General features: G+C 53.1%; 1 protein-coding gene across 3 annotated transcripts in view; it reads right to left on the bottom strand.

The window, feature by feature from the left end:
* Window positions 1-722: 722 nt before the first annotated feature.
* MBP (myelin basic protein) overlaps window positions 723-26,838 on the bottom strand; it is a 118,997-nt gene continuing 92,881 nt past the window's right edge. For 2 of the 3 annotated variants that reach the window (XM_061169307.1, XM_061169306.1), the window contains exons 5-8: window positions 13,252-13,359; window positions 11,307-11,342; window positions 7,592-7,711; window positions 723-2,091 (exon numbers count right to left, since the gene is read on the bottom strand). In XM_061169307.1, the coding sequence (XP_061025290.1) occupies window positions 2,047-2,091; window positions 7,592-7,711; window positions 11,307-11,342; window positions 13,252-13,359 (309 nt within the window). In that variant the 3' untranslated portion in view covers window positions 723-2,046. Of the gene's footprint in view, window positions 2,092-7,591; window positions 7,712-10,870; window positions 10,904-11,306; window positions 11,343-13,251; window positions 13,360-26,838 lie in introns of all 3 variants that reach the window. The other variant, XM_061169308.1, reaches the window with a different exon arrangement.

Below are 26,838 nucleotides of genomic sequence, written 5' to 3'. Positions count from 1 at the left end.
TTGGCATGGCTTGGAGTCTATCTACCCCGTGGATGGGGCCTCAGGCTACCGGGCGGGGGGCCGGCTTTTATTGTCGGATTGGAAGTGCACGGCACGCTTGAGCCTGGGTGCTCCCTGAGGATGGCTGGTGTCACCCCGCAATCGATGGGGAGGGCGCTTCCCTTGCTGGGATTTGTGAGTTTCTCAGGGCTGCTCCTGAGACAGAAGGGAACCAGTGGTTTGTTAAAAGCAAAACAAAAGATTTCCATTTACCTTTTTGAAAGATAATTCTTGTAACCAAAAGCAACTATACATAAAATTTCCAGTATCACTTGTGTTTGTAATCGTCTCTGCGTGGCAAAAAGTCATTTTTCAAAGATTCTTCAGTTCAAGTTAACGAGGACTGATACGCTGGTAAGATAGTGAAATGTAAATATACTCTAAAGGATTGTTTAAAGGTAAATTAAAAATTATTTTCCTTGTGAGTCAGAGACTCAGTGCCCTAACAGCGGCCTCTACTCCACTTTCTCTTATTGATACACAAACCATCTGATGATAACTCACCTCCTCAAACAGGTGCCGAGAGGCAGCTCTGTCCTGTGACTGTAAGACGCCTACTCACATCAGCTCTGAGTTTTGCTCTACGTGGGCTCGCATTCCACAGACCAGAATAAAAGCCAAAGAAGACGGCCATGCAAGTATCATTGAAAGTGTATTATTTTATTTCAATATTCAAGAACAGTGCTTACTTTCCACGAGACCCAGGGTCACAGCTCTTGCTGTTGGGCGTAGCCACGAATGGAGGTCACTCAGTCAACAGCTCAAAGATGCAGTGTGTGTGTGTGTGTGTGTGTGTGTGTGTCGAGCAGTTTGGAGGTTTTGTTTCGGAAATTTTCTTCCTTTTTTTTTTTTCTTATCCTCTCATCATTGAGGCTATATATTAATAGACATTATATTAAACCCACACGAAACATTCAGAATTAGAAGGGGATTAAAGAGTCGTGTTTGGGCGTTACGTTGACTAGTCCTCATCTCCGTCCTAGGGGGGCTGACGCCAGTGTGCGGGGCTCCTTGGAGGGCTTGTGGGAGAGATGCTGAACTCAAAAGGCGGGAATCAGTAGGTTACGGGGGGCCGGGGGGAGCGCAGGAGATGTCAGCTCGCGTTAGGAAAGAGCGGGATTGGAGGACCTCTGCCCATCCCCACGTGCTCGGCCGGCGATTCCGGAAAGGCCAGCGTACTCGTTGTCAGTGGGTTTCCGGGAGGAAGCGGGCAGGACGGTTACGTTTCCACCGGGGGTGGGGGGGTGGGGGGTTAGTGTTTGCCGTGTGCACCGCCGTGCTGAGCTAAGCCACCTGTCACCTTCGCGCTCACGGTGACCAGCCTGCCACCGCGAGGCTCCCCGGAAACTCCTGCCACCGCTCCGAGCTGCGCCACCTCCCAGCCGGCCGCCGGGCTCGGGTGGAAACAGGTTGTGGCGAGGCCGCGCTGCTGCCCGCCGAGCCTGTGCCGTCGCCGCCCGGTTTCCCAGAAGAGCCCGGCCCGACTCTGCCCCCGCGCGCCCTCTCCGCCCGCGCCGATCCGGCTCATCCGGGTGTGTGAGCCGCGGCCACCACGCGGGACAGTCCCCGCTGCCCGCCCGCCTGTCACGTACTAAAGCGCCCGCCGCCAAGCTGCTCCGCGCCCAGCCGATCGGTTAGAAGGGGAAGGGCTTCGGGGGGCGAGCAGCAGAGGCCGGGAAAGAAACCAAAGGAAGCTCGGAGCCGCACGGTCTGCGCGCCCCGCGCGGTGGTCCCCAGGGCCGCGCCCCGGGCCATCGTGGGACGGGGGGCGGCGATGGGGGAGGGTCGCCGGCCCCGGAGCTCGGGGGACGTCACTGATCTCCAAGGGCGAGGGGACAGCGGGGCGGCCGGCCAGAAGCCGGCAGGCCGCGCGCGGGGCCTGCTGTGCGCTGTCGCCAGGGTTAGGGGGCAGCGGCTACGCTAGGAATCTACGGCTGGCGGTTAACTTCCAGGCAGTTGTGTTAAGAAGCTGGGGACGGACGGGATTCCGGGACACGGGGCAGGGCTTCAGCGTCTCGCCATTGGGGACCCCGAACGGCCGTCTCGTCCTCCCTGAGAAAAGGAAACAGAGGATTAGGAGGGCCGGCGCCGCCCGGCCGCGCCGCATCCTTGCGGTCACCGGGTCGCCAGCCACGGGGCCTCTTTCCTCTGGGTCTGTTGCTGGAAATGATGTCGCACGGGGCAAGTCTTTGACCCCATGTCTCCAGCATCCTTTAGCCCGTCGGACCTCCGAATGCCACAGGGCAAATAGGACGCAGAGAGTTGGGGTCTCGTCTGAGAACGTTGCATTTTCTGGGCGTGAAAATCTCAGCTGATACATTCCCAGGTTTCGAAGGAGCTCGTTTCCTCGGCTGAGATCCCGGGGACCCAGGGAAGCGGCCCGTGAACGATGACAGGGACAAGCCCCTCTGTGGGAGCTGAGGTGCTGACGTGACGGGCACACCCTTGCTTGGGCTGCCAGGGAGGGGCCACTGCTCAGCTGGTCTCCTCGGGGACAGTCCCCTCCCGTGAGCCCTCTTCTGCGTCACCAAGAAAACCAGCCTCCCGGAGGGGCCGGCCACTAACTCCGACCTCAGGGTCTTAAAACATGTGAATTGACATGTTTTCTGGACAAATAAAGTTTGCAATTAAAAAAAAACAAGAGTTGGCAGTCGTGGAGGTGGAGATGGCTGGGCGGGGACAACTGCGTCCAGGGAGCGTGGCCGGGCATCGGCTCTGAGAAGGTGGCACTTGTCACCCCAGATGTCACTTAGATTAACTCGGAAAAGGGCGCTTTTTTTTTTTTTTTTTGCCTTTGAATTTTCGTTCAAATTTTAGTCTCTTTGGATTTCCCTTTTCTCTTAGGTTATGGATGAAAAATTGATCTCTCAAAGATTCCCTTGAGACTGTGAGCCCCCAGAGAGCAAGATAGACATGAAATACCCTGTTGATCAGATGACAGATGGGCACCGATTGACCTGACCTCGTCCATGCCTCCGTCCCTCACGTTACCAGAAATAAGGTGACGGAAGCACGAGGGCCCCAGATCTTTATAATTAACGCAGTCAGCCAGAGAGATGGTAGTTCTGATTTCTTGGGGTTTTGCTTTTTCCAGAAGCATCCCTATGTTGCTGAACAACTCACCGGAGGAATTTTATTTTCACAAGCGAGAAGGTTTGTGGAATTCTAGCCTCTGAAGGTATGAGGAATCACCCAGAGACGCTCCCTCCCAGGGAAGGGGCTTTGTCGCCTCTGCCTCAGGGCCACCCTCCTCAGCAGGGACTCGGGTCCGGTCCCGTGTGAGCCCGGCTCAGCTTTGCGTGCTTGGTCCTCAGAGCCGCTGCCAGAGAAGCCCTGATCCAGTCTGCCCTGGCCCACCTTGCCCTGAATTTCCCGCAGATTAACCTGTTAGGGCTCCCTCGAAAGTGTGAATTATTCCTGCGCAGGAGCAGAACCACGGCCCCATCTGACGAAGTACACCTGTGCCGAGACGGATTCAGTTCGCCACACCCTTGGCCAGACAGTTCACGGGAGACGCCACTGAATGTCCTCAGGGCTCCTTGTGAAATGAAAAATGGCAAATTTGGGGGTTTTATTTTCTATCATTGTGCCTACAGTTTATTGAGCATCTCCCGCGAGCTAAATCCGTGACATCTGTTTCCTCTTGTGAACGAGCAAGCCAACCTGGAGGGAGGCGTTGTTAGCATCCCCCTTGCCTGGCTGAAGGAGCTGAAGCTCAGAGAGGTTGCGTAATTTCCCCAAAGTCAGCCAGCCAAAGGGGTTAGAACCCCTGATGAGGAGGGAAATCGTCCTAACTGCAGACGTCTGGGTTTAGCCCTGGGACATTCTTGTTCAGAAGTCTGGGGGGACCCAGAAATGGTCTGGACATGGCAGGCAACCTCCCGGCCAGGCTTGGGTCACTAGTGGAAACCCTGCAGTTCCGGGTTTAGACCCAGAGCTCCTCCGGGGTCTGCATCCTTGCCGTCTCGCTGCTACGTTTCAGAATCGAGACACGTATATCGTGATGGTCTCTGTTGCTTGGACGTTTGGGGTAGAATTTATTTCCTTATCAGATTTGCCTCAGAATTGACATTTTGAAGATTGGGGCTGCCTGTGGTTTTTTTATTTGTTTGTTTGTTTTTGTGTTTGTGTTTTTTGGCTGCATTGGGTCTTCATTGCTCCGCGGGCTTTCTCTAGTTGCGGTGAGCAGGGGCTACTCTTCGTTGCGGTGCGTGGGCTTCTCATTGTGGTGGCTTCTCTTGTTGCGGAGCACGGGCTCTAGGCGCGCGGGCTTCAGTAGTTGTGGCACGTGGGCTCAGTAGTTGTGGCTCGCAGGCTCTAGAGCACAGGCTCAGTAGTTGTGGCACACGGGCTTAGTTGCTCCGCGGCATGTGGGATCTTCCTGGACCGGGAATCGAATCCGTGTCCCCTGCATTGGCAGGCGGATTCTTAACCACTGCGCCACCAGGGAAGTCCCTGCATTTTATCTGACATTAACCAACTTAGCCATGGTTTACTCACCACTCACTTCACGTATTTAAGGTTTTTCTTGAGGAGACTAAGGCTCCTCAAAGCTGAGTCCTGCTTCCCATCACCTACGAGTGTCCAGCATCTTCCAGAATCTGGGTCATGGGGTCCATCCGTGCCGTGTGTATATCCCGACCACCAGACACACCACACATGGGACTCGATGTTGAATTAAAGATTAGGTGACCAATCAATGAGGCTTTGTGTTCCTGACCAAATCTTTCCACCATAAATTGTAGAATCTCGACGTTTTAATGAACCAAGTCGGAAGCCCACTTCTGCAGGTCAGAGGTCAGAGGTGATTCAGGTTGAGGAGCCGTTGTGCTTTGCTGGTGGTGACTGAGCCCTTGAGACGGGGCACACGGGGCTGTCAGATCTCCTGGTGACACGACCACGCCACGTACCGCGGGACCTTCTCATGTTAAATCACGTTGTGACCTGCTGTGACCCCAGCAGGTGTTCCCCAGGAGACCTCCCATTCTCATCCGAGCCCACGAACACCTGGGACAGGAGTCCGAGGAAACTCCCGCCTCCCCCAGGTGGCCGCTGGACTGAGGACACGGGGGGGAGGAAGCTGCCACACGGGGTGAGAATTGGGCTGCCTTTGCCTGCGATGCTGACACCATGATGTTCGAGGACGCAGGACGGTCCAAAGTCCGGAGACCGAGCAGCTAGCTCCACTCCTGCGGCCGGATCACGGCTTTCCTTTATCCGCAGGGAGCATCCGACGGTGCTGAGGGCATCGTGGGTGTCATGTGCTTACAACGCCGCTCCTGTCATAACAGATGGGCTCTGTCTTTTCCTCACTGGTGTCCGTCTTCCGTATGACGTTTCTTCCAGCTGGAAGAGGAGTTGACTGGACCCTCTTAGCAGTCAGGGCTTTGGTCGTAGTTGGATGTCGGCAGGGAAGTGATGGCCTGTTTGGATGAAGAGTCAGCGGAAGTGGCGGCTGGGCTGTTACTCTGACGAGAAAACACGGGCCCCGAATATGGTGACATTTGTCCCTGCCCAGCTGCCCTGTGAACACGGTTCTGTGCCAGGGATGGCAAGTGCCCTCCTGGAGCCTCAAATCTGCGTGGACACGGCCCCAGCGGCACGGTAGGCTTGCCGTGGCTCCACAAGGTCATCCCAACTCCCGACCCCCTTCCAGCTCTAAGCCTGAAAAGCTGACACGTGGCTGGAACCTGGGCTCAGCTGTCAAAGCCCTGGATGGGCAGCCGCGGAAATGCACATGGTCTTCCTTGCTGTCTGGTCCAGGAAGTGCAAAATCCGGTCCCGTTTTTGCTAGTTTCTGCCAGATGGTCTTTCAACATTAGAACATGAGTCACACCGTGTCACTAGATCCTGGGGACCTCCCCATTCAGGGCCAAGGTCAGAGCGGTCAGGAAGGTCCCGGGACCCTCTGTGGGGGGAGCCCCTTACCCCTCCTACCGGTCACTCGGTGCCACTGCCGCGGCCGCCTCCCTCCTCCGGGACCCGGCCAGGCCTCCCCGTGCTCCGTCAGCGGTCCGCCGGGAGCCCTGTCCCCGTGCCAGGCCAACCCCTCCGCCTTTCACGTCCCTGCGCCCGCCACCCGCTCCGCCGGGCCGTGTCTGGCGCTCCGCCTGGAATCCCGGTGGCCTGGAGGACACAGAGGGGCACGTTCGCGCTCAGCCCATCCCGCCTCCCCCCCCAGCAGGCACCGTGTGTTTTCTGTCGCCCGCCCGTCAGGACGACACGGGCTCCTTTACGAGGCGGCGGCCTCCGCGGAAGGCTTCGCCCGCACGTGACACCGCACGGAGCGGGCGCTCAGCAAAGCCGGGGGCAGAACCCGCGGGACCACAGGGCTGCCGCCCGAGGGCCCCTGGCGCCACCCCAGAGCAAGCCCGTCACTGTGTCAGTCCTGAGGCCTCCACCACCGCCGCGAAGCCCCTTCCCGCGGCTCTCGGGGCCCCAAGCGTCAGGCGGTGGCGGCACGTTTCCGAGGATGCGCCCCGTGCCCCAGGGTCTGTGACCTTCCTGCGAGGAGCTGTCAGCGGGCCCGGGACGCTTCTGCGACTGGCAGAGGGCGAGCGATCGGGGGCCACACGCGCCCCTCCTGCCACCTGGAAGTCGCCTCGGGCTTAGTCATGGCCTGGAAGGGGCAGAAGCGGGTCGCTCCGAACAGCAGCCTGAGGAAGAGACCCCGCGGAGCCCGGGGCACAGGGGCGGAGCCCGCTGCCCTCAGCCCGTCTTCTCGAGGCCCAGCCCGGCCCCGGGCTTCCTCACGGGTGAGCTTGGCCTCGGTCAGGAGGCAGCCCTGGACGTGGGCGCCCCCCGACCTCCCCCGGGAGGGAGCTGCAGCCTCGCGTCTCCGAGGGGGAGGCTCTGAGAGGCCTGGGGGGAAGGGCCACTGCCGGCCCCCCTCCGAGTCCAGAACCTTCCCTTCCCTCTTCCGTGCGGCTCAGGCCCGGGGTGATGGCGCCCGTCCCCTGTCAGAGCCCCTCCTGAGATGTCGGGCGCTCCGAGCGAGGCCGTTTTGTCACCAGCCGGGGGGCCGGCCAGAGGGCGTTGTACCCGCCCCACCGTCACAGCGGCTCCAGCCACGCGTCCGTCACCCCGTCATCCAGAGCACAGGCCGAGCTTCAGGGAGCCCGGGGGCCCAGGTCACTCACTGACGGACGGGGATCTGGGTCTGTGTTAACCGCTGGGACGGGTGCCCGTGCTCCCCGGGGCCTCTCGCCCATCCAGCCGTCGTCCCCTCGTGTCCCCTCGGCTGCTGCCGGCTCCCTCAGGGACGGAGGTGCTGCTGTCTGGCCAGGACGCCGCCTGACCCTCCAGGCCCCGTGCCTCCCGGGCCCGGCTGTAACCACGGCGACCCCATCGTCTGCAAGCTCCCCGAGGGGCCCCGGCCTGGCGCCCAGTGCCGCACCTGTCCAGGCGGGCCCTGGAGAAGCACCTGCCCGGGCAGGGATGGCACGTGGGGCGCTGACTGCGGAGAAGCGGCGCGGGGATGGGCCAGAGGCCGGCAGTCCCGGCCCTGTCCCCGAACCCGCCCGGCGCCGCCCGCCTTAAGAAGGTACCTTACCAGCTTGAAGATTCTGGAAAGCGTGCCCTGGGCGTCGTGCCCCTTGAGGCCCTTGTGAGCCGATTTGTAGTCGGAAGCTCTGCCCCCGTAACCGAATCCCGGCTTCTGGCCCTCGGCTCCCTGCAAGAGAGGACGGCCGCTCTCAGTCTGTCCGTCCGGCCTGGGCGGCACAGACCCTTCCCATCTGCTTCCCTGGAGGCGTCAGCAGCCTTCAGACTTTGTGAAATTTGGGGGCTCCTACCTTTCTAACATGCAAAGACAAAATTCCCAATTCTCCAGCCTGGAGGAGCCTCTCCAGGACGACCAGGACTACCCCCCCTGGCCGCGGCCTGGGTGCCCTGAGTGTGGACGGTGAACTGGGACCAGGGTCCTTCCTGGGGCTCTGGGCTGGGAGCCGGTCACCGTAGAGGGGAGGGGGCGGGTCCCGGCTGGGAAGCCCTGTCCCCCAGGCCGTGCACCTGGGCACAGCCCCAGAGCTAGCCACCTGGACGGGTCTCAGCAACCCCACGCCCTGGCTGTGTGACCTTGGGCAAGTGTCGGAACCTCTCAGCTTCAGTTTCCTCTTCTATAAAATGGGGATAATGGATGATCTGCTCTGAGAATGGAGCCTCTGGCTCTGAACTTTTGAGCTCGCTGTTGTTATGGGAAGGGGGGTTCCCCCGGCAGCCCCCAGCCTGGTCTCCAGCTGCCCCGGGAGCCCCTCTCACTTCAGGGAAGATGGAGAAAGTTGCTTTCGTGACACGTAGCAATGACAAGTGATTACTGAAAGGTAAGGATATGTGTGTCTCTAGGACCAGTCTGCATTCTAATGCGCTTTAGTTTCAAAGGGAAACTTCCACTGTGAACACAAGAAAGGAGTGGGGGAAACTCTGGTGCTCAGACACAAGGAATGTTAGCCTTTGGGGGTAATGGGTGTCCAGCCTGGGGTGCGACATTCCTCGGGGGGCGAACCACACATCCTCTCTGCGTCACGGATCTTATGCAACGGACAGGCTCTGAGGTCTAACTTCACGTTTCACCAACAAGAAGTAGGAAGCTCTCTGTCTGGCCTCTCCTGAGAATTCTATTCACAAAATAAAACCGGCTCCTGATCGAGACGCCAGAACCCTTTGCCTCAGGCTGCAGCGCTTTCCAATTTCACGAGGGTGCCTTAGGGCTGGAGGGAGCTCGGGAAACCATGGGATCGATTCCTCTGGTTTAGGCTCCAGAAGCTTCCAGATTCCTCCAGTCCACCACTCTCGTGTCTGGACTGAAGCTGGACCAGGGCCATCTGTCCAGGCACACCCCCTGCCCTGCACCCCCAAGCTACTTCTCTTCAGCCCAGGTTTGGGAACAGACATTGGCCACTCAGCTACTTTCATGTGAAGGTTTGGTTTCAAGGGTTATCAAGTGTGCAAGGGACAGGGGCAGTGAAGATCCAAGACCACATAGGAGAGGAGCCCAGAACTGCCCTTGAATCCCAGAGGTTTCCATGGACACGCTCGCTCCATCATGGTCCAGGGTCGGGGGATGGTTAAAGAGGACTGAGCCAAAGGACAGACACAAGAGTTGTAGAGATCCACGCTTTCCCATGCAAGTGCTAAATCGTTCTCTTACTCTGTTGTTTTCTCCAAAAATAAAGAGCTTCTGAGAATTAAATTCAAGGATTGGTTTTCAGATTAATAATCTGCTTAAATTTTCTCCTTTCAAACTCTTGGTCACTTATATCTTTGGACAACCTAGAATTTACCAAAAAACATGCAACATAGTTTAGAAAAATGGTGGGACTTTCAGGAACTCCAAACGGGAAGACAGTCCTGTGGCTCTAGGAAACCGACAAACCAGCTCACGGAATACGGAGTAGGATTTTACTTTGGAAAAAAAGAGAAAATTAACAGACATTAGTGGGACCAAACGGAGACGTGAGAGGCATGCAAAGGCCGTGCTGTTAGCTGCCGGGCTGAAGTGGCCTTTAAACGACTGGAAGAAACATGGTCTTTCCCCCTCCCATCACTCCACGTTCGCCGATGGCTTCGCCCTGGTTCACGCCTAGAAGGTTAGGAGGCAGCTCAAGAGGTTACTAAAATCAGATTTCTGGGTCAAAAATGGATCTCGTTCTTCAACATCATCTTTGTCTCCTGCTGGCACAGAAAGTCAATCATTAATTGTCCCTGAGGGCTGGCCCGTGTCGATTCCCTACGTTATCGTCACCTTTCGGCAAATTCATTAGGTCAGGAAAGCGCTCACGCGTATTTGTATAAAATGTTCCAGCAAATATCTCAGTTCATACTTCAACGTAATGATGTGTTGGGGCAGTTTATGGAAGCCTTCCCTGCCTTTTCTCTGAGGGTGGCTCCCCCCTTCCCTCCTCCCTCCCTTCCTCCCTCCCTTCCTTCCTTCCTTTCTAAAGTCATTCATTCATTTCTATGATGCTTATTAATTGGGTATCAAGGATATGTATGCTCTGCACTAGAGATATATTGTGTCTCCAAGAATATTGGAGGATGTGTTTCTAAGGATACTGTGTCTCCAAAACAGACACAGTTCCTGGCCTATAGGTTAGTGGTTCTCTTTTTATTCTGGAAATTTTATAAAGTAAGAACTCTATCTAATATTTGCTAGTAAGTATGGTCGATAGATTTAGTTAAAATACAGATAGGCATTTAAAGTTGGCTCAGACACCAAATTTTACTAGGAAGTGAACAAATCAGCCATTTAAAATCTTCATGGGTTAAACGAAGATTTTAATCTTCTTTAAAATCTTCTCAGAAACTCCTAAAAAGGTTTTCCTGGATGGCTTGATATCCAAGCTTTAGTTATGACTAAATCAAAACCCAAGCCAAAATCTTTTGGATCACTTAGGTTATAAACTGAATGACTGAATTTAGCATCTTTTTGTCTCGTTAGCAGAATCATTTTTTCTCCACAAAATGTCAACATCTGGCAGGGGAGGGAGTGCTGGCTATTTGGACAGGTCCACACGCGGACTGCAGGGACCCATTTTTCCTCATCTGCCGTTTTGGAAGGAAATCAGGAATTTTCTCATACATGGAGTCGCTCCTTCCCTGGGGAGGAGCCCAGGGGAGTCTCCTAGGAGCCCTTTGGTGCCTGGGCCCTGGGTCATGGAAACAGGAGCGTGAACCCAGCTGGAAGGAAGGACCGGCTGCGGCGGAAGCAGCGGGGGACAAGCTGGGTGGGATAGGAAGGAAGGTGGGCCCAGAGAGCAACTGAAACAGAGCAGAACAGCTGCGTGGCCGTGAGGAAGGAGAGGCAACGGGTGGACGTGCATTTGTCACCTACCCAGCTAAATCTGCTGAGGGACAGTCCTCGCCCCTGTGTGAGGAAAAGAAAAAGAGGGACATGGTGATCAGTGTGGGAAAAACGTTCTCTCCACGAAACAGGAAACACAGTCAGGACAACACAGTGCTGAGATGGCAAACAGGTTTTGTCACACGCGCCCTATCCTGTGGTTGGCCGTGGCCCCCGGGAGCTGCCCAGGGAGGATTTCAGATTGGGGTTGAGAGGGAAGGGAGCTGGGATGGCGAGTGCTGTCTGCGCGGCAGCAGGCGGGAAGGGGTGTCACGCACGTCTCAGCCTGTCCTACATGGGCTCCACGTGGCAAGACATTTTGGGATGAAGTCAGGGAGCTCTGAGTCCAGCCCTCTTTTTGATCCGTTTAGGGATTTCAGGGAAGGGCTGTAAAGCGATGATGACTCAATACATTCGCAGGTCTTACCTTTCCTTGTGATGGAGGAGGTGTGCGAGGTGTCACCTGCAAAGACACAGGAGAATGGTGAGCGGGGCTGGGGTCCCTCCGTCACAGCAGCCCTGACCCTCCTCGTGAGAGCCTCCTGGTGTCACCATGTCACCTCCTGTTGTCACCTAGCTTGTTGCTAGTTCCCTGCTAGCTCCTGCCTGTTGGGAGGGTCTAGTATCTATTGGTATAAGAAGCCACCCACTCAGTCTCTGCCCGGCGTCCCCGTCCTGTTTTAGTTGAGAGAGGAATATACGATTTGAGAATTTGAAAGTATCCAATGCTACCTAGATCTTCCAGAGCACACAGAAAGTGTTTGAGAGGATGGGAAACACACCAAAGGCTCTGCAGCCACAGAGGCGAATTCTTCTTGGCGTGTGCTCCCGTGACACACCCCCTGTCGCAGGTGATGGAGACGGTGAATGTCACCACCATCCTTTCTGGGGTGGGCAGTCAAGGGCCCCTGGTATTCGAGCCTCAAAAGGGACACCCTCAGGTGTGCGACTCCTAAAACTCCCTAATGAACATGAAAATACCATCTTAGATGTCTGCTGCACAGAAAGTTTATAATTAGAGCCTGTGGTTTTGCTTTTGTTTTTAAGATGTTATTTTTTAGAGCAGTTTTAGGTTTCTAGAAAAATTGCACAGCAATTGCAGGGAGTTCTCACGACCCCTCTGCCCTGCGCACAGCACCCCAGGCTTTCGTGTGGGCCACTTGTGACAACTGGGCCAATGTCAATACATTAACCAAAGTCTGTGGACTCTGTGTTGTACATTCTGTGGATTTTGACAGATGTATGAGGTGCCTCCGCCGTCACGGGATCATTCGGAGGAGACTCGCTGCCCCCAAATCCCGGGCACTCCTAGTCTATTCATCCCTCCTGCCCCTGCACCCCTGATCTTCTTACCGTCTCCAGAGTTTTGCAAAGCTTGTATTCTTTTTTTTTTTTTTTTTTTTAAAACATCTTTATTGAAGTATAATTGCTCTACAATGGTGTGCTAGCTTCTGCTCTACAACAAAGTGAATCAGCTACACATATACACATGTTGCCATATCTCCTCCCTCCTGCATCTCCCTCCCTCCCACCCTCCCCACCCCACCCCTCCAGGTGGTCACAAAGCACCGAGCTGATCTCCCTGTGCTATGCGGCTGCTTCCCACTAGCTATCTATTTTACATTTGGTAGTGTATACATGTCCATGACACTCTCTCACCCTGTCACATCTCACCCCTCCCCCTCCCCATATCCTCAAGTCCATTCTCCAGTAGGTCTGTGTCTTTATTCCCATCTTGCCACTAGGTTCTTCATGACCTCTTTTTTTTTTTTTCCCTTAGATTCCATATATATGTGTTAGCATACTGTATTTGTTTTTCTCTTTCTGACTTACTTCACTCTGTATGACAGACTCTAACTCCATCCACCTCATTACAAACACCTCCATTTCATTTCTTTTTATGGCTGAGTAATATTCCATTGTATATATGTGCCACATCTTCTTTATCCATTCATCCGATGATGGACACCTAGGTTGCTTCCATGTCCTGGCTATTGTAAACAGAGCAAAGCTTGTATTCTTGAACTAAGCATCTCCTACTAGCTTAGTCTCAAAAGGAGTGAGTTCTTTGGTAGAACTCAAAGTTTTAACACAAAGTTAAGCTGCAGATGCAGCTCAGACCTTGGGACCCGGTGCTGGCCCTGGGCTCCCGAGGCCAACCTCACCCTGAGGAAGTGGGAGGCGTCACCTGGGGATATACTCAGACCCCCCATCATGGATTACAGCTGTGTCACATGGAGATATACTCAGACCCCTTGTGGATCAGAGCTCAGTGTCACCTGGGGACACACTCGGGCCCGCGTGGACTGGGGCAGGGCCGGGCGCCCCTCACACCTCTAATCCCCCCCCTCCCACCCGTGGCTGCCACTCACGATGTTCTTGAAGAAGTGCACTACGGGGTTTTCGTCTTGGGGCCGGCCGTGCTGCGCCTTCGGGGGCAGGGAGCCGTAGTGGGTGGCTCTGGCTGCGTGGTGTCCATCCTGAAAGACAGGGTGCGTGGTCTCAGGGCAGGCCGGACCGTCTGCCGTCTGGGAGGCTGCCTTCCTCTGCTCGTCTGTGGATCCGGACGCTTTTGGAGACCTGATGCTAGGAAGCGGCTGCTGTCACAGGAGGCAGCCCGGCGGGTGGGGTCTGGGCGGTGCTGTCCCCACAGGTCCCTCCTCGGCTGACCTCCTGGCCACTGCAGACGCCCCCTCGGGAGCCCTCCCGACGGGAAGGCCAAGCTCAGGAGGGAGCACCGCCAGCGCCCCCGGACGCGGCTCCACCTTCAGAAGCGCCGACAGAGCCTGCGAGCCGGTGGCCCCAGGAGGAGGGGGCCTCGCCCGGAGCCCTGGCAGAAAGGACGGTGCTTGCGCACGTCCCTGCTACGGGAGTGTGGGAGGTAGTGAGCATGAGGGGGTCGGGAAACGTCTGGAAGTTCAGAGGAATCTCCTGAAAGCCCATCAGGTAAATGCGCCAAAGCCTCGTGCACACCTCCCCCCCCCACCGGCTTGGTGCTTGTGGTTCGGAAGGACCCTTCCCGTTCAGAAGACACTGTTCCCACCGAAAAGTGTAAATTGGGCCTCTCGGGAATTTAATGCATTTAATGGGCTTAGTTTCACTGGTGATACCTGCACCCCTGACTGGTTGTCACTGGAGTAACAAGTGCATCGTCCCCGGCACTAGTTATAGGTACATTGTACCTGGTACTAGTTATAGGTGCATTCTGCTTGGTACTAGTGACAGGTGCATTGCCCTTGGTACTAGTTACAGGTGCATTGTCCTTGGTACTAGTTACAGGTGCATTGTCCCCAGTACTAGTTACAGGTGCATTATCTCTGGTACTAGTTACAGATGCATTGTCCCCAGTACTAGTTACAGGTGCATTATCTCTGGTACTAGTTACAGATGCATTGTCCCCAGTACTAGTTACAGGTGCATTGTCCCCGGTACTAGTGACAGGTGCATTGTCCTTGGTACTAGTTACAGGTGCATTGTCCCCGGTACTAGTTACAGGTGCATTATCTCTGGTACTAGTTACAGGTGCATTGTCCCCAGTAGTAGTTACAGGTGCATTGTCCCCGGTAGTAGTTACAGGTGCATTGTCCCTGGTACTAGTGACAGGTGCATTGTCCCCAGTACTAGTTACAGGTGCATTATCTCTGGTACTAGTTACAGGTGCATTGTCCCCAGTAGTAGTTACAGGTGCATTGTCCCCAGTAGTAGTTACAGGTGCATTGTCCCCGGTACTAGTGACAGGTGCATTGTCCCCGGTACTAGTGACAGGTGCATTGTCCCCGGTACTAGTTACAGGTGCACTGTCCCCGGTACTAGTTACAGGTGCATTATCTCTGGTACTAGTTACTGTTAATGTCTATGACTGTCCCCAGCTGACGGTCCTCCTACCAGCATCCACCAGGGCTGAAGCCCTGCAGTCACCCTGGCCTCTTTCTCTGCTCTATTTCCCCCACTGACTCAGTTCACAAACCTTGTAGGCTTTTCTTTAAAATATTCCTTACATCTGTCCTCTCCCCACATTGACATTAAGGCCAAGGCTGGGGTAGCCCTGTTCGGGCCCCTCCCTTTCCAGCCCAGACGGGTTTGCAAAGGATGCTCTCCTCCTCTCCTTCCCCACAACCGTTCCCTGCGCCTGCTTCACAAAATGAACATCTTTTCTCCAGCCGGGGGGCCCCCGAGACCTGGCACCATACGGCATGGCCAGGTTTTCTCCACTTGCTGAGACCTCGTCTTGGCTCTGAGTAGACCAGCCACCTCGATGTCCTTTGAACGAGGTGTCCCCGTGCCCTCCAGGCCTCCTGCTTCCCTGTGGCTTTTCGTGCCCTGCTCAGCCTTCGAGCTCAAAGTCCATCCTTCTGCGGGTCCTGACTGGAGCCAAGGCCCCCTCCCACTTCCCTGTGGCTCTCTGCCCCTCCCGGGCTTCCCCCCGCTGCCCGACACCCACCCTCCCGACGCCCCGGCCGCACGTTCTGCTGTCTGCAGTGCCCTTCCTGCGGCCTCTGCTGGGCACGGCTTTCTCAGCTCACCTGGGCCGGCTCAGCACGTGATCTGTTTTCCGTGTGGCACAGTCACAGCCTCCCTCTCCTGCACCGGGCCGGGGACCTCACAGGATTCTGGCTCCCCACAGGGGAAGCCCGGGGGACTGAGTTATGATGTGGGTACGATGGCGTGGGCAGAAGCAGATGCCATGCGCACTTGAACTTGAAGATGTCACCCTCAAGGGGAAGCGCTGGAGCGTTTCAGGAACTGGTGACCCCCCGCTCCCCCATCCTTCTTACTCTTATTCCCTCTGCTGGGGTTGCCAGAACATAAATAATCTGGTTCTCCTTGTGCTATGTTGTCTCTCAGCCAGCGCCTTTCTGAGTTCACAGACCAATCAGATTCGGTCACTGCTGGCCCACCTTACACATTCTTCTCCAGTAAAAGAGAGTATAAAATTAAGAATGATAAAAGAAAACAGATGAGCTAGGAAACTGTTTACTTATTTTAAGAAAAATATCTTCGTGTCTAATGTATCTGCCAAGTGAAGTTATTTATTAGATACCACCCTAATGGCCAAAAATAATTAAAGCAGCTCAGAACTTAGTTCAATTTGCCCTGACTTTGGTTTTTTTTGTTTTTTTTTTTTGGCCGCACCGCACGGCATGTGGGATCTTAGTTCCCTGACCAGGGATCGAACCCATGCCCCCTGCAGTGGAAGCGCAGAGTCTTAACCACTGGACCACTGGAGAAGTCCCTTTACTTTTGTTTTTATATACCATTTTTCTGCAGGCTGTGTTGGATTTTGAGTCACAGAAACATCGTGCACTTTGATTCACCCATTCTGTGATTAAACTAGAAAGATTTCTTAAACTTTACAAAAAGGTTTTTAAATAAATGAACGTTCAGTCCTATATGCAGGTCTGATATTATTAAAACTTATTTATGCTGTGACATAGTTAATGAAGTATTGTGTAGATAATAATAACGTTTATCATGTTTATCATGTGTACCAGCTTTGAACGCTAAAAGAAAGAGCATATATTTTGGTGATTTTTATAATGAATACATTGGTCGCCAATCTTTTGAAGAAAGAGTAATTTAAATCTTTTAAGGAACACATGAAGTTGGTAAGTTGTGTTCTACCTCTCAGAATCTGGGGTCAGAACTGTTCATGAAAGAGTCAATTAGTGTATTTATGGCCCTCGGCTGGTGGAAGAAAATCAAAGAAGACTTAAGTGGAGAGACATACTATCTTCATGTGTCAGAAGACCATGAATAGTAAAGATGGCAATTCTTCCCAAACTGATCTACAGATGTAATGCTCCGCCACTCAGAATCCTAGCAGGATTTTGTTTTATAGAAAAACTAACCTTGAAACTATATGTAACCAAAATAGCCAAACAACTGTGAAAAAGAAGAATAAAATCAGAGGAACCGCATCACTTGATTTAAAGATTTCCTACGTAGCTATAGGCAGTGTCGTACTGGAGGAGGGGTAGACACATAGTTCAATGGAACACAGTAGAGTCCAAAAATAGACCCACACAAATAGGACCAGGTGATTTTTGACAAAGGTGCAAAGATAATTCAATGGAGAAAGCATAGTCTTTTCAACATATGGTATTGGAACCACTGGACATCCATATCCAAAAACATGAACCTCAATCCAAAGTCACACCCTATACAAAAATTAACCCCAAATGGATCATGGATCTCTATCTACACTGTAAAAGTATAGCGTTTTAGAAGAAAACAGGAGAAAATAGAAGAAAACCTTCATGACGTGAGGGTAGCCAATAAGTTTATAGACCTGACACCAAAAGCATGATCCATAAAAGAAACAAAATTGATAAACTGAACCTGATCAATATTTAACACTTTTGTTTTGCAAAAGACACTTTAAGAGAATGAAAAGACAAACTACAGATGGAGAAGATATTTCCAATCATATATATGACAAAAGACTTGAAACCACAAGTCCTTCTTGTAAAGAACTCTCAAAATTCAATGGTAAAAAAACAAACAACCAGGTTAAAAAGTTGGACAAAACACTTGACTAAACACTTCACTGCAGAGGATGAGCAGAACGCAAATAAGCACATGAAAAGATGCCCAGCATCATTAGCTCTTAGTAAGATGCAAATCCAAACCATCAGGAGACACCACTACACCCCTATTAGAATGGCTAAAATAAAGGATACTGACAATACTAAGTGCTGACTAGGATGCAGTGCAACTGGAACTCTCATGCTTTGCTGGTGGGAATGCAAAATGGTACCCTCACTCTGGAAAACAATTTGACAGTTATTATAAAGCTAACCATGTATCAATACTTACCATATGACCCAGCAATCCCACTTCCTGCTTTGAATGATAAAAGAAAAACTACATATTTTTGGAAGTGATTTTTGTAATGAATATATTGGTCTCCAATCTTTTGATGGAACTAATTTGAATCTTAAGTGAAAACTTATGATCACACAAAAACCCGTACGTGAATGTTTATAGCAGCTCAATTCGTAATCACCAACCCTGCAAACAACCCAAATGTTCGTCTCTGAGTAAAGGGATAAACAGACTGTGGTACGTCCGTGCAACAGAATACCATGCAGTAGTAAAAAGGAGCAACAACTCAGAGGCATCTCCAAGGCATTGTACTGAGTGAAAGAAGCCATTCCAAAAAGATTTCATACAGTATGATCTCATACACGTGACTTTTCTTCAAAAGAGTACACTACAGGGAGGGTGACCAGAGCAGTGGTTGTCAGGGGTCAGGAATGGGGGAGGGAAGGGTGTGGTGTGAAGTGGGAGGGAGGTTGTGGGGTGATGTACCCTTATTGTGGTGGCAGCCACATGAAACTACACGTGTGTTAAAATTCACAGATGTGTACACCAGAAACAACCCAATTTTACTGTATGTTAATTTATAAAATAAAATAAATCCATTTAACACGGTCTATCATTATTTGGCCCAAAGTTGGTGACGGCAACATTATGTCATTCCGTGAATTTCCCGGTTGGAGATCTCCGCGTAGGGGAGTCTGGCCTTCTCCCTACATCCATCTTACGTCTTCAGGTCTCCAGCTAGATTTTAAGTTTTTGGAGGAAAAAAGAAAAACTTCTACTTGATTCCCCAAAGCTTCTGGCAGTTTGGTTCAGCAAATAGAAGTGGACAAAGGAACAAAGAAATCCTCTTTCTACTGGGGCCTCCTGGAAAGAGCAAGCCTCTGGGGGCTGGAGGGCTCTGGTCCTGACACAAAAACCCCTGCGAACTGAGCATGCCAAGCGCTGGGGCTTCTGTTTCCTCACATGTGAAAGCACGGGGTTGAAACAGAGACTCGCTGAGAGAATTTTTAGCTCTCAACTTTTACTAAGAGGCCACCTCTGAGTAGCAGTCAAGGAAAGAAAAATAGTTCTCCAGCGAGGTTTACGTATTAGGGCGTTTCCTAAGACTCTAGGGCTGCTGCTTAATATGTTTATTTATGTATCACTGAAAAGTTCTGTGGTGAGCACAGGAAGAAGAGCTGAGAAACGCGCCTCGGTTGCCATGGTGATGACGCCTTTACACAGTGGCAGGGGAGGGGAGTGCTGCATCTGTCACCCTTAATTTTTTTTTTTATTGTGCTAAAACATACGTAACGTGAAATCTACCATTTTGCCATCGTTAAGTGCGCAGTTCAGTGGCCTTAAGTACATTCACAATGTTGTGTATCCATTAAACCATCCACCTCCAGAACTTTTCCATCTTCCCAAACTGAGACTGTACCCAGTAGACACAAACTCCCCATCCTCTGCCGCAGCCCCTGGAAAGACCCATCCTACTCTCTCTATGAATCTGATGGCTCAGGGGACCCCATACAAGTGGAATCACACAGTGTTTGTCCGGTGGCAACTGGCTTCTTTCACTGGTGTAATGTCCTCAGGGTTCAGCCATGCTGTAGCTTGGGTCAGAATTTCCTTCCTGTTAAGGCCAGTCATATCCCATTGCCTGTGTAAGCCACATTTTGTTCACCCATTCATCCACTGATGGACACTTGGGTTGTTTCCACCCTTTGGCTCTTGTGCTGAGTCACCTGCTCTGACTCGGACCCTGTGATGCTGATGTGGTCTGGCCTCCGACAGGTGGCTGAGGGGATGCAGGCTCCCAGCTTCCTTCCCCACAGCCTGAAGAGCATCCTTTATTCTTTGAAGGAGCATGGGGGTGGGGGGAGGGTCATGACTCTGAGGCCATATCGAAGGCTGGCCTGTGCTGAGGAAAGGGGTCCACGCCCAACTCGAGGGGAGCCGGGCGGGGAGGCTCCGGCCGTGCAGGACATCTCTGCTGTCGATGCTCAGTTCACGGGCAGAGCAGGGCCAGCCTTTGCCTCCCAGGCAGTGGTGGGAGCCCCTGGCAGGAGTGGCAGGGTACTTAAAAACAGTGGGTTTTGGTTTATTTTTTATATTTCACAATTTGTAGGGAGTGGGTACTTATTTCCATGCCTCACTGTAAACAAGGGGGTCCGTTTCTGTCCTGGAGGAAACAGTCTGGGGAGGGAAGGGGCCGCAGGGGAAGGCGGATGACGGCGGGGGCCGTCTGGGTGCGAAGGTGACCCCAGTTGGGGGAGGACGGGGCGCGGGTGAGGCTGCCGACACCCCCGGAGCCGCGGCCAGTCCCCTGCCTGCATCTCCTCCCTCCACCCCTGGCTCCCCAGCCTCTGTCCCCAGAGCCTGGGACACACAAGTTTCCCTTTAAGGAGCCCCCTGGACTCGGCTCCCGAACTCAGGAAGGGTCAGTGATTCTCCGATGCAGCCCTTCTTATCTGTGTTCAGAAAGGATAGAAGAGCCAGAACTGTTCACATCTTACAGTTATTTGCCAGGAATGGTATCTCTTTGTCCGTGTCTATCCTGATCCAAGTAGCTCATCTATTTGTAAGTGATTAAAAGGCGAAGGAGGAATTCGAAGGTCAGTCCTACCGGAAAATCAGAACCCGACACCCCGCAAGCCAGGGCGGGGCGGGTAGCAGCCACCCCTCTGAGTGTGAGCAATCAGAAAAGGAAACGGGGCCGGACACAGGGCCCCCGCCCCACGTGCCGGTCTACACCTGAGGTTAGGACGTCAACACGCTCTCTCCAAAATACGTGGGGCTGAATATCTGGGACAAGTGAAATTAGAAAATCAGTCCAGTTTTTCAAAAATGAAAACTCAGGTTGTTTAGAAAACTAGTGCTTATTACATAGGGATTTCAAATAACAAGAAGTTTGTAGAAGAAATCCTACCTCTTAGGGGTGACTTGGTTCACACTCTGATGAACCACATGGAGACCTCATTGTCTGCACACGTGAACACGTGAGTCGTGCAGGGGCCTTGGCACGTGATCACAGCACGCGCAGGGTTACGTGGCACTGACGTGTTACTCTTTTTTGGCATCATGATTAACAAAACAACAATAAACTTCTTGGTGGCAAATAAAATAACATTATGCTAAAAAATTTAAACACTGCGAGAGGAAAGCCATGGGATAAAGGACAACCATTTCATGAATTTTTAACATAAACTGCTTTTTTCCATTAGCCTGTTTCATTGTACTGGTTTTGAAAAATTGTGATTTTTTCCCTCCACTTGTGATAATGTGCTTCACCAGCAGGGGGGGCTCGTGCACTTGGCTTCCCGGCTGCTTTCCAGTCCTGTCTCCAGATAACGGGAAGGATTTTTAAACTGTTTTTCCAATTTGCTGAAGAGCTGGGAGTCCTTAAACTTGCAAGTAATAACAGGGGATTAGTTTTCGCCTGACACATCTGAAGATCAGTGGTCATCAGATTGGGTAAAGATTCATTCCCTTGACTCCAGCGGCTGTCTTCTGAAAATAGGGATGAGATATTTGCCAGCATCATCATTTGCATTTGATTAGAAACAAATGGATAGAGTCAGTCCCTCTCAGAAGAAAACGCTGCCTCTTGAAAAAATTAGTATTCACTGTGCCTGGGGTTTTGTGCTTAGGGGGAAAAAAAAAGGAGTTCTAGCGCTTGCTTTATTTCTTGTCTGTGAGAGGAATTTAAACTCTTTCCTGAATCCACCATCAGAATGCCAGTGATGGAAATCAGAGCGAATCCATGGCTCTGGGACGCTTCCCCCCTCTGCGTCCACCCCTCCCGGGCTCTGCACCTGAGAGGCACCGGTGTGCTCCCTGTTGGACCCTACGAGCCCAGGCGGTCTCCCCTCTCTCTGCCCAGGCTTTAGTTTGCTTGCCACTCTCCTCCAGATGAATGACATCGGATGAGTGCAAAGGAGGGACCAGGAGAATAACAACAATCGTTAGATACACAAGCGTAAGGAAAAGCATCTGAGGACCGCCCAGGTGTAGACTCATGGCTTATAGTAGCTACACAGGAGACTACGAGCCTGTTACAGGACCAGCTCTCTCCCTGGTACTTTAAAACCCGGTGTGACGATTTGAGGTTCGTTACAAGATGAGAACGTCTTTTAAATATCATAAGTGTGTTCTGGCTTCCCTCAGATCGCAGGCATTAACAGGAAGCATGTTCTCTTCCTGCACTGTTACTCTGTCTTATTGTGTGCTACTCTGGGAGAAACTGGTCCTTCAAAGACAATGTGTGTCTGATAACTAGTGTTGGTAACACCTGCTCCATCTTTTCTATGTGATGTGAGCAGACACGAGCTCTGCGTGGAGCTGCTATTTGGAAACTGTTGCCCTTTTTAAACTTGAAATCGAGCATTTTCACGGAGGTGACTGACGCAGGTGCCCTCATGCCAGGGCACCTCAACCCACCATCCGTCGGGGTCTGTGGCTACAGGTACCTCCGAGGTGCCCCGGGTCTGGCCCATCAGCAAACTCCTAACCCCGTGAAGGGAAAACTGAGGCGGCCAAGGCCCTGTGCAGCCCGCCTCACTCAGTGAGAGGTCCTGGTGCCGTGTCAGAATGACACAGCCGCAGTGGCCTCTCTGTGGATCTGTCTCAAATATGTCCAGATGGCCATCCAGTGGCTAAAAGCAGTGACCATTTTCTTACTGGCACTTTCTTAGTCAAGTCAATCATACAAGTTCCAGGAACGCACGTTTCTCCCTGTGTCCCTAGAAGGATCCAATATTAAAAAAAGGAGCAAAGAAAGTGGTTCTACTTGCTTTGAAAACACGGGGTGGACGCATTATTATTTTCACCCCGGCTGGTCACAGACCAGAAATGTTGCTCTGTGTGGCCACCTCTTTTTGCAGATGTGGAAGTGGATACTCAAAGGGGTTAAGTGAAGGGCCTGCGGTCTCCTTTCAGCCCCAGCTCCATGTTTTAATCTGCTGTGCCATCCGAGATTCCTGTGGATTCCACGTGCACGAGAAGCAATGTCCCAAACCGAACAGTAGTAGCAGGTGGAGAAATCACGGGCCAGCCACGTGACCAAAGGGAAGGGAGAGGAACTTTTTCCAAGTTTGCAGACTTACCTCCTGTTAAGCTGTGAAGGTGTGGTGCGCTAGAAACAAAAATGTGCTCAGATATAAGAAAAACAAATTAGTGTCTCTCGGTGGCATCAATCAGAGATGTCGGTTAATATCTAGAGAACTGGGAAAGCTGTAATCACTGCTCTACTAGAAAACGAGTTCCTACTTATCTTGGTAAATACTGGTAACTGGATACGACAAATGCGCAACACATCTAGTGAGAGAGATGAGATTTTTCAGGTTCATTGTTATTTGGAAGGATGCAGTTCTACGTAATTAAAACTGGGGCTCGATCAGCTCCCACTTTCAATGGAAAAGTTATGCCTCAATCCAAGCGGACTGTACTGTCTGCAATGTTCTATTTTGTTCATGTGGTTAAAAGCATCCAACTAACCAGCCATTCAACGAACAAACATCTTTGATACTTAATCCTTCAATTTACAGGTTGAACACGACAGAATTGTGCACATATCCACCAAGTGGCATTAAGGATACACGCCTTTAGTAGATGGTTTCACCAGTGGTCCAGAGACACGGGAAGCATAGGAACTTGCATTCTCCTTTCTTCCGCCGGAGAAATCTTTGATTTTGTGGCATCCTCAAGAAACCCAGATCCAGGCAGCTAAGCGGTTCATCTCTTTAACCTGTTTGGAACCAGAGACTATAACGGTGTCACTGTTTTTCTGAACTGCCGACAATAAGGGAGAACAACAGAGTAAGACTTAGGATCAATAAAATGATTTTTTTTCTTGTGAAAGTGGTAAGAAAACCAAATATGCTTCTTCCGTACTGTTTTCTTTATATTTAAGAACCACGACACGTAGTTCACTATGAAACGGATATACTTTTTCTGCCTTTTTCCTCTTGCTTCACACTTCTTTCGATGGTTTATAAAAATCCTTCACCGCCCTCAGAAATCTTGTTTCGGTGATTTGTCCTCCTTAAGGACTTCCTGAAAGAGGCAGCAGCATATCTTGTGCTGAATGGCTCTTATCCGTGGCTGCCCTGTCTGTCTGCCCTTCTAACTCTCTGTAGCCCTTTGGAAGGACGGGCTGTGGCAGCTTTATGCCCCTGTGGCGACTGGCCCAGGTGCTGAGCTAGTTGCCAGTAAAATAAGTACTCTGGACTAGAGCATGTGACCCAAAGGTCACAGGCCTGTAGAAGACATGACACATCTGGCTGGAAACTCTTCGAGCTATGAGTTTCCCCCTTTCAGAGCTGGTCTTGATGAACACGGCGTGTTTTAATCCCCACACCCTGACCGCACGATGCTCTCTGGCCGTTCCCAGAAATCACTGGATCACGAGGTTATCTTGGGCCTTTTGGGCTCGCCCCTAGTTTTGTGTATACATGTTTTTCAGAGGAAGCAATTGCTCCATTTCTGGTCAAACAGCTTCTAATACGCCTCAAGAGAGAGCATTAGATTTTTTCTGGTAAGGTCAAGGCATTTAGATTTTGCAATCTGGAGAGAATTCTTTGCTGTCTGAATGACCTACGCAGTTTTGCCCTACGTTTTTGCCCTTGGCAAGTTTAAGAATATGTTTGTTCCTGAATCATTGACTCGAAGGAGTTTAATTAAAGCCGTGGGCTTTTTCTTTCTTTAGAGAAAGCCGTGCGGTATCAGCAGCGGGCTTTTCTCAGTTACGGGGGACATTCACAGGCAGACCTTCGTTGAGGTGGAGATGTTCGGTGACCTGCTGCCTGTTCTGATGACACATTTCTTCTCAGACACTGGCAAGTGAGAAGGCCGGCGGGGCGCGGTCTGTGCGGAGGTGTGGGTCGTCCCTGGTCCTCCGCTCAGCTGGGGCTGTTGCCCGGCCGGTGATTAGAGGCGCCGGTTTCCAAGCTGGAGAGTTGACCCTCTCAGCAGCCTGTGAAGCCGAAGGCGGCGGGCTGCGGGAAGCACGGCGGCTTCTGGTTTCCTCTGTGATGTTTCACCGGAAACGAGGGCACCGAAGCCCCCGCCGCCTCTGCGCCGATGGCTTTGCCTCCACGGGACGGCCGTCCACAGCCCGGGGTCAGAGGCCTCCTGGCAAGGACAGAGCGAAAGCTGGGATGCGGTCATGGACACCGGCACACAGGAAGTCGGGGTCACATGTCACAGCCGGCGTGTCCGCTCGTTCGGGGAGCGTGTGGTGGCTGCGTGGCCCGAGGGGGGCGAACCTCGGGTGGGGCTCCGAGGCCTGGCCTCCGCTCGCGGGCCAGGATGGTGGAGGAGGAGGCGGTGCGGTGACAGGGGCCTGGCCAGAGCTGGCAGCTGCCGCCACGTCGGCGAGGACGCCGCGGACCGTTGTGTTTTCCACCCACAGCTCCGTCTTCTTGTCCAGACGGGATGCGCGGCCGCCCCTGGGCCGTCCCGCCAGGGACGTGAGGCTCCCTCTGCGGTGCCCAGGCCACCCTCGCTTGTCCCATAGGCAGCTCCTCCCTCCTCGTCTCGGGCAGCCCAGGAGAGCTCACAGCCGGAGGCCTGGGCTCGTCGCCCCCGCAGGGAAGGCTCACCGCCATTTCCCGAACTCAGGCCGGCTGGGCTGGCGCTGAGAGTGACGCTCTTGAATGTGGGTTTGGAGGCCTCCCGTGTCTCCTTCCACAACGGCGGGAGGACAGGCTAGATATCGGCCTTAACCGCTCTGGCTCTTTTCCTTGCTCCCAGGCACCCATGTTTAAAGACCTCAATGTGTGTAAAGTACGCAGAAGACTTCCCAGCATAAACATCAAACTATCAGCTCAGCAAAGGCGTAAACCAAACAATTGCCCGGAAGCCTTTGCTTGGCTTAGAATTCAGTAGTCTCCTTGCGCAGAATGACAGCAAGTGGTTTAAGGGATTCAGAGTCTGGAAGATTATTTTGGAAGAAAAGCCAAGTTGCAACAGGCTTTCCTGCAAGTGAAGGCCGCGGGCCCGGGCGCAGCTGTACTGGGGGGCAGCCCGTCGCTGGGGGGGGGGAGTAGACCATGGTCCCCCAGGAGAGGCCTGGCCCCAGGACCGCCAGTCGGCCTCCGCCCAGGTGGGCAGGGCCCCACTTGCTCTGCTCTGGGTCCCCATGGCCAGACCTCCAGGGCCCATCAAATCCACCCAGCTCTGGTCAGAGCCATTTGCTTGGGCATCGTGAAGAAATCGACTGAGAAAACCTGACGACTAAATGAGAGGGAAGCCTCTGGAAGGCTTTCCATGTGAGTGATGCCTGGGGTCTGGGAGCTGTGCTTCCCGGGAGCAGAACAAGAGCCCACAAGCCTAAGGCACGGAGTCACCCCGAGCACCTCGGGGCTGGCGGGGCTGGGCTTACGAGAGGTCCCTGGAGACCTGAGGAAATAACCATGGAGTCTTAGTCTTCAGAGAGATGTTTGCAGTCACCGACTCTGACCCCTTTGCCTTCTGGGTGAGGAAACTGAGGCCTGAGAGCAGGAACCCAGGAGCTGACGGCCAGAGCTGGGGCGCAGGGTCCCTGCGGGAAGCGGGCCTGACGCGCCCTCGATGCGCCGGCGGCTTCCGGATGTTTCTCTCCCTCAGCACGGGGGCCCGGGGCGTCGGCAGGGCAGGCGGTTATTTCTGATGTCGTGTGCTTTTCAGGCCAGGAAAGCAGGCTCAGAGCAGACACACGGAGGCTGAGCAGTGAATCAGACCTACCACGCGTGCTTCCGTCCTTACCCTGTGCTCTTCCAGGGGCTAGGAGTGCGGCTCCTTAACCCCCGAGCATCCTGGGGACGGTTGGCTGGGGGGGTCACAGCGGGCAGGGCGGCTCTGGACGAACCTCTGGGCACCTCCCGGGCCGGGCGTCCAGGCAGTGTCCTCTCCAGGCCGCGAGGACCGGTTCCCGGGGTCTGTGGGACGCAGGCAGAGGGACTTAAGGAAGCCAGTGAGAGCAGCTGACGGGCGTGGGGACGGGCTTCCCCCTCTGTTCTTCCTGCATCTCCAGGGCCCAGACGTGCAGGTGTGGGTGGGACGGGGGTCACTCGGGCGAGGCACTTGCTCCACTCTCCCCGCCCTGGGCACCTTTCCAGCTCCTTCCATCCGCAGGCGCCAGGCGCTCTGGGTCACGCCGCTTCCAGAGGCCC

This window comes from Eubalaena glacialis, chromosome 15, assembly GCF_028564815.1.
Source record: "Eubalaena glacialis isolate mEubGla1 chromosome 15, mEubGla1.1.hap2.+ XY, whole genome shotgun sequence".
NCBI classification, from domain to species: domain Eukaryota; kingdom Metazoa; phylum Chordata; class Mammalia; order Artiodactyla; family Balaenidae; genus Eubalaena; species Eubalaena glacialis.
The sequence above is the reverse complement of the archived record's forward strand: the minus strand, read 5'-3'. Positions and strand labels throughout refer to the sequence as shown.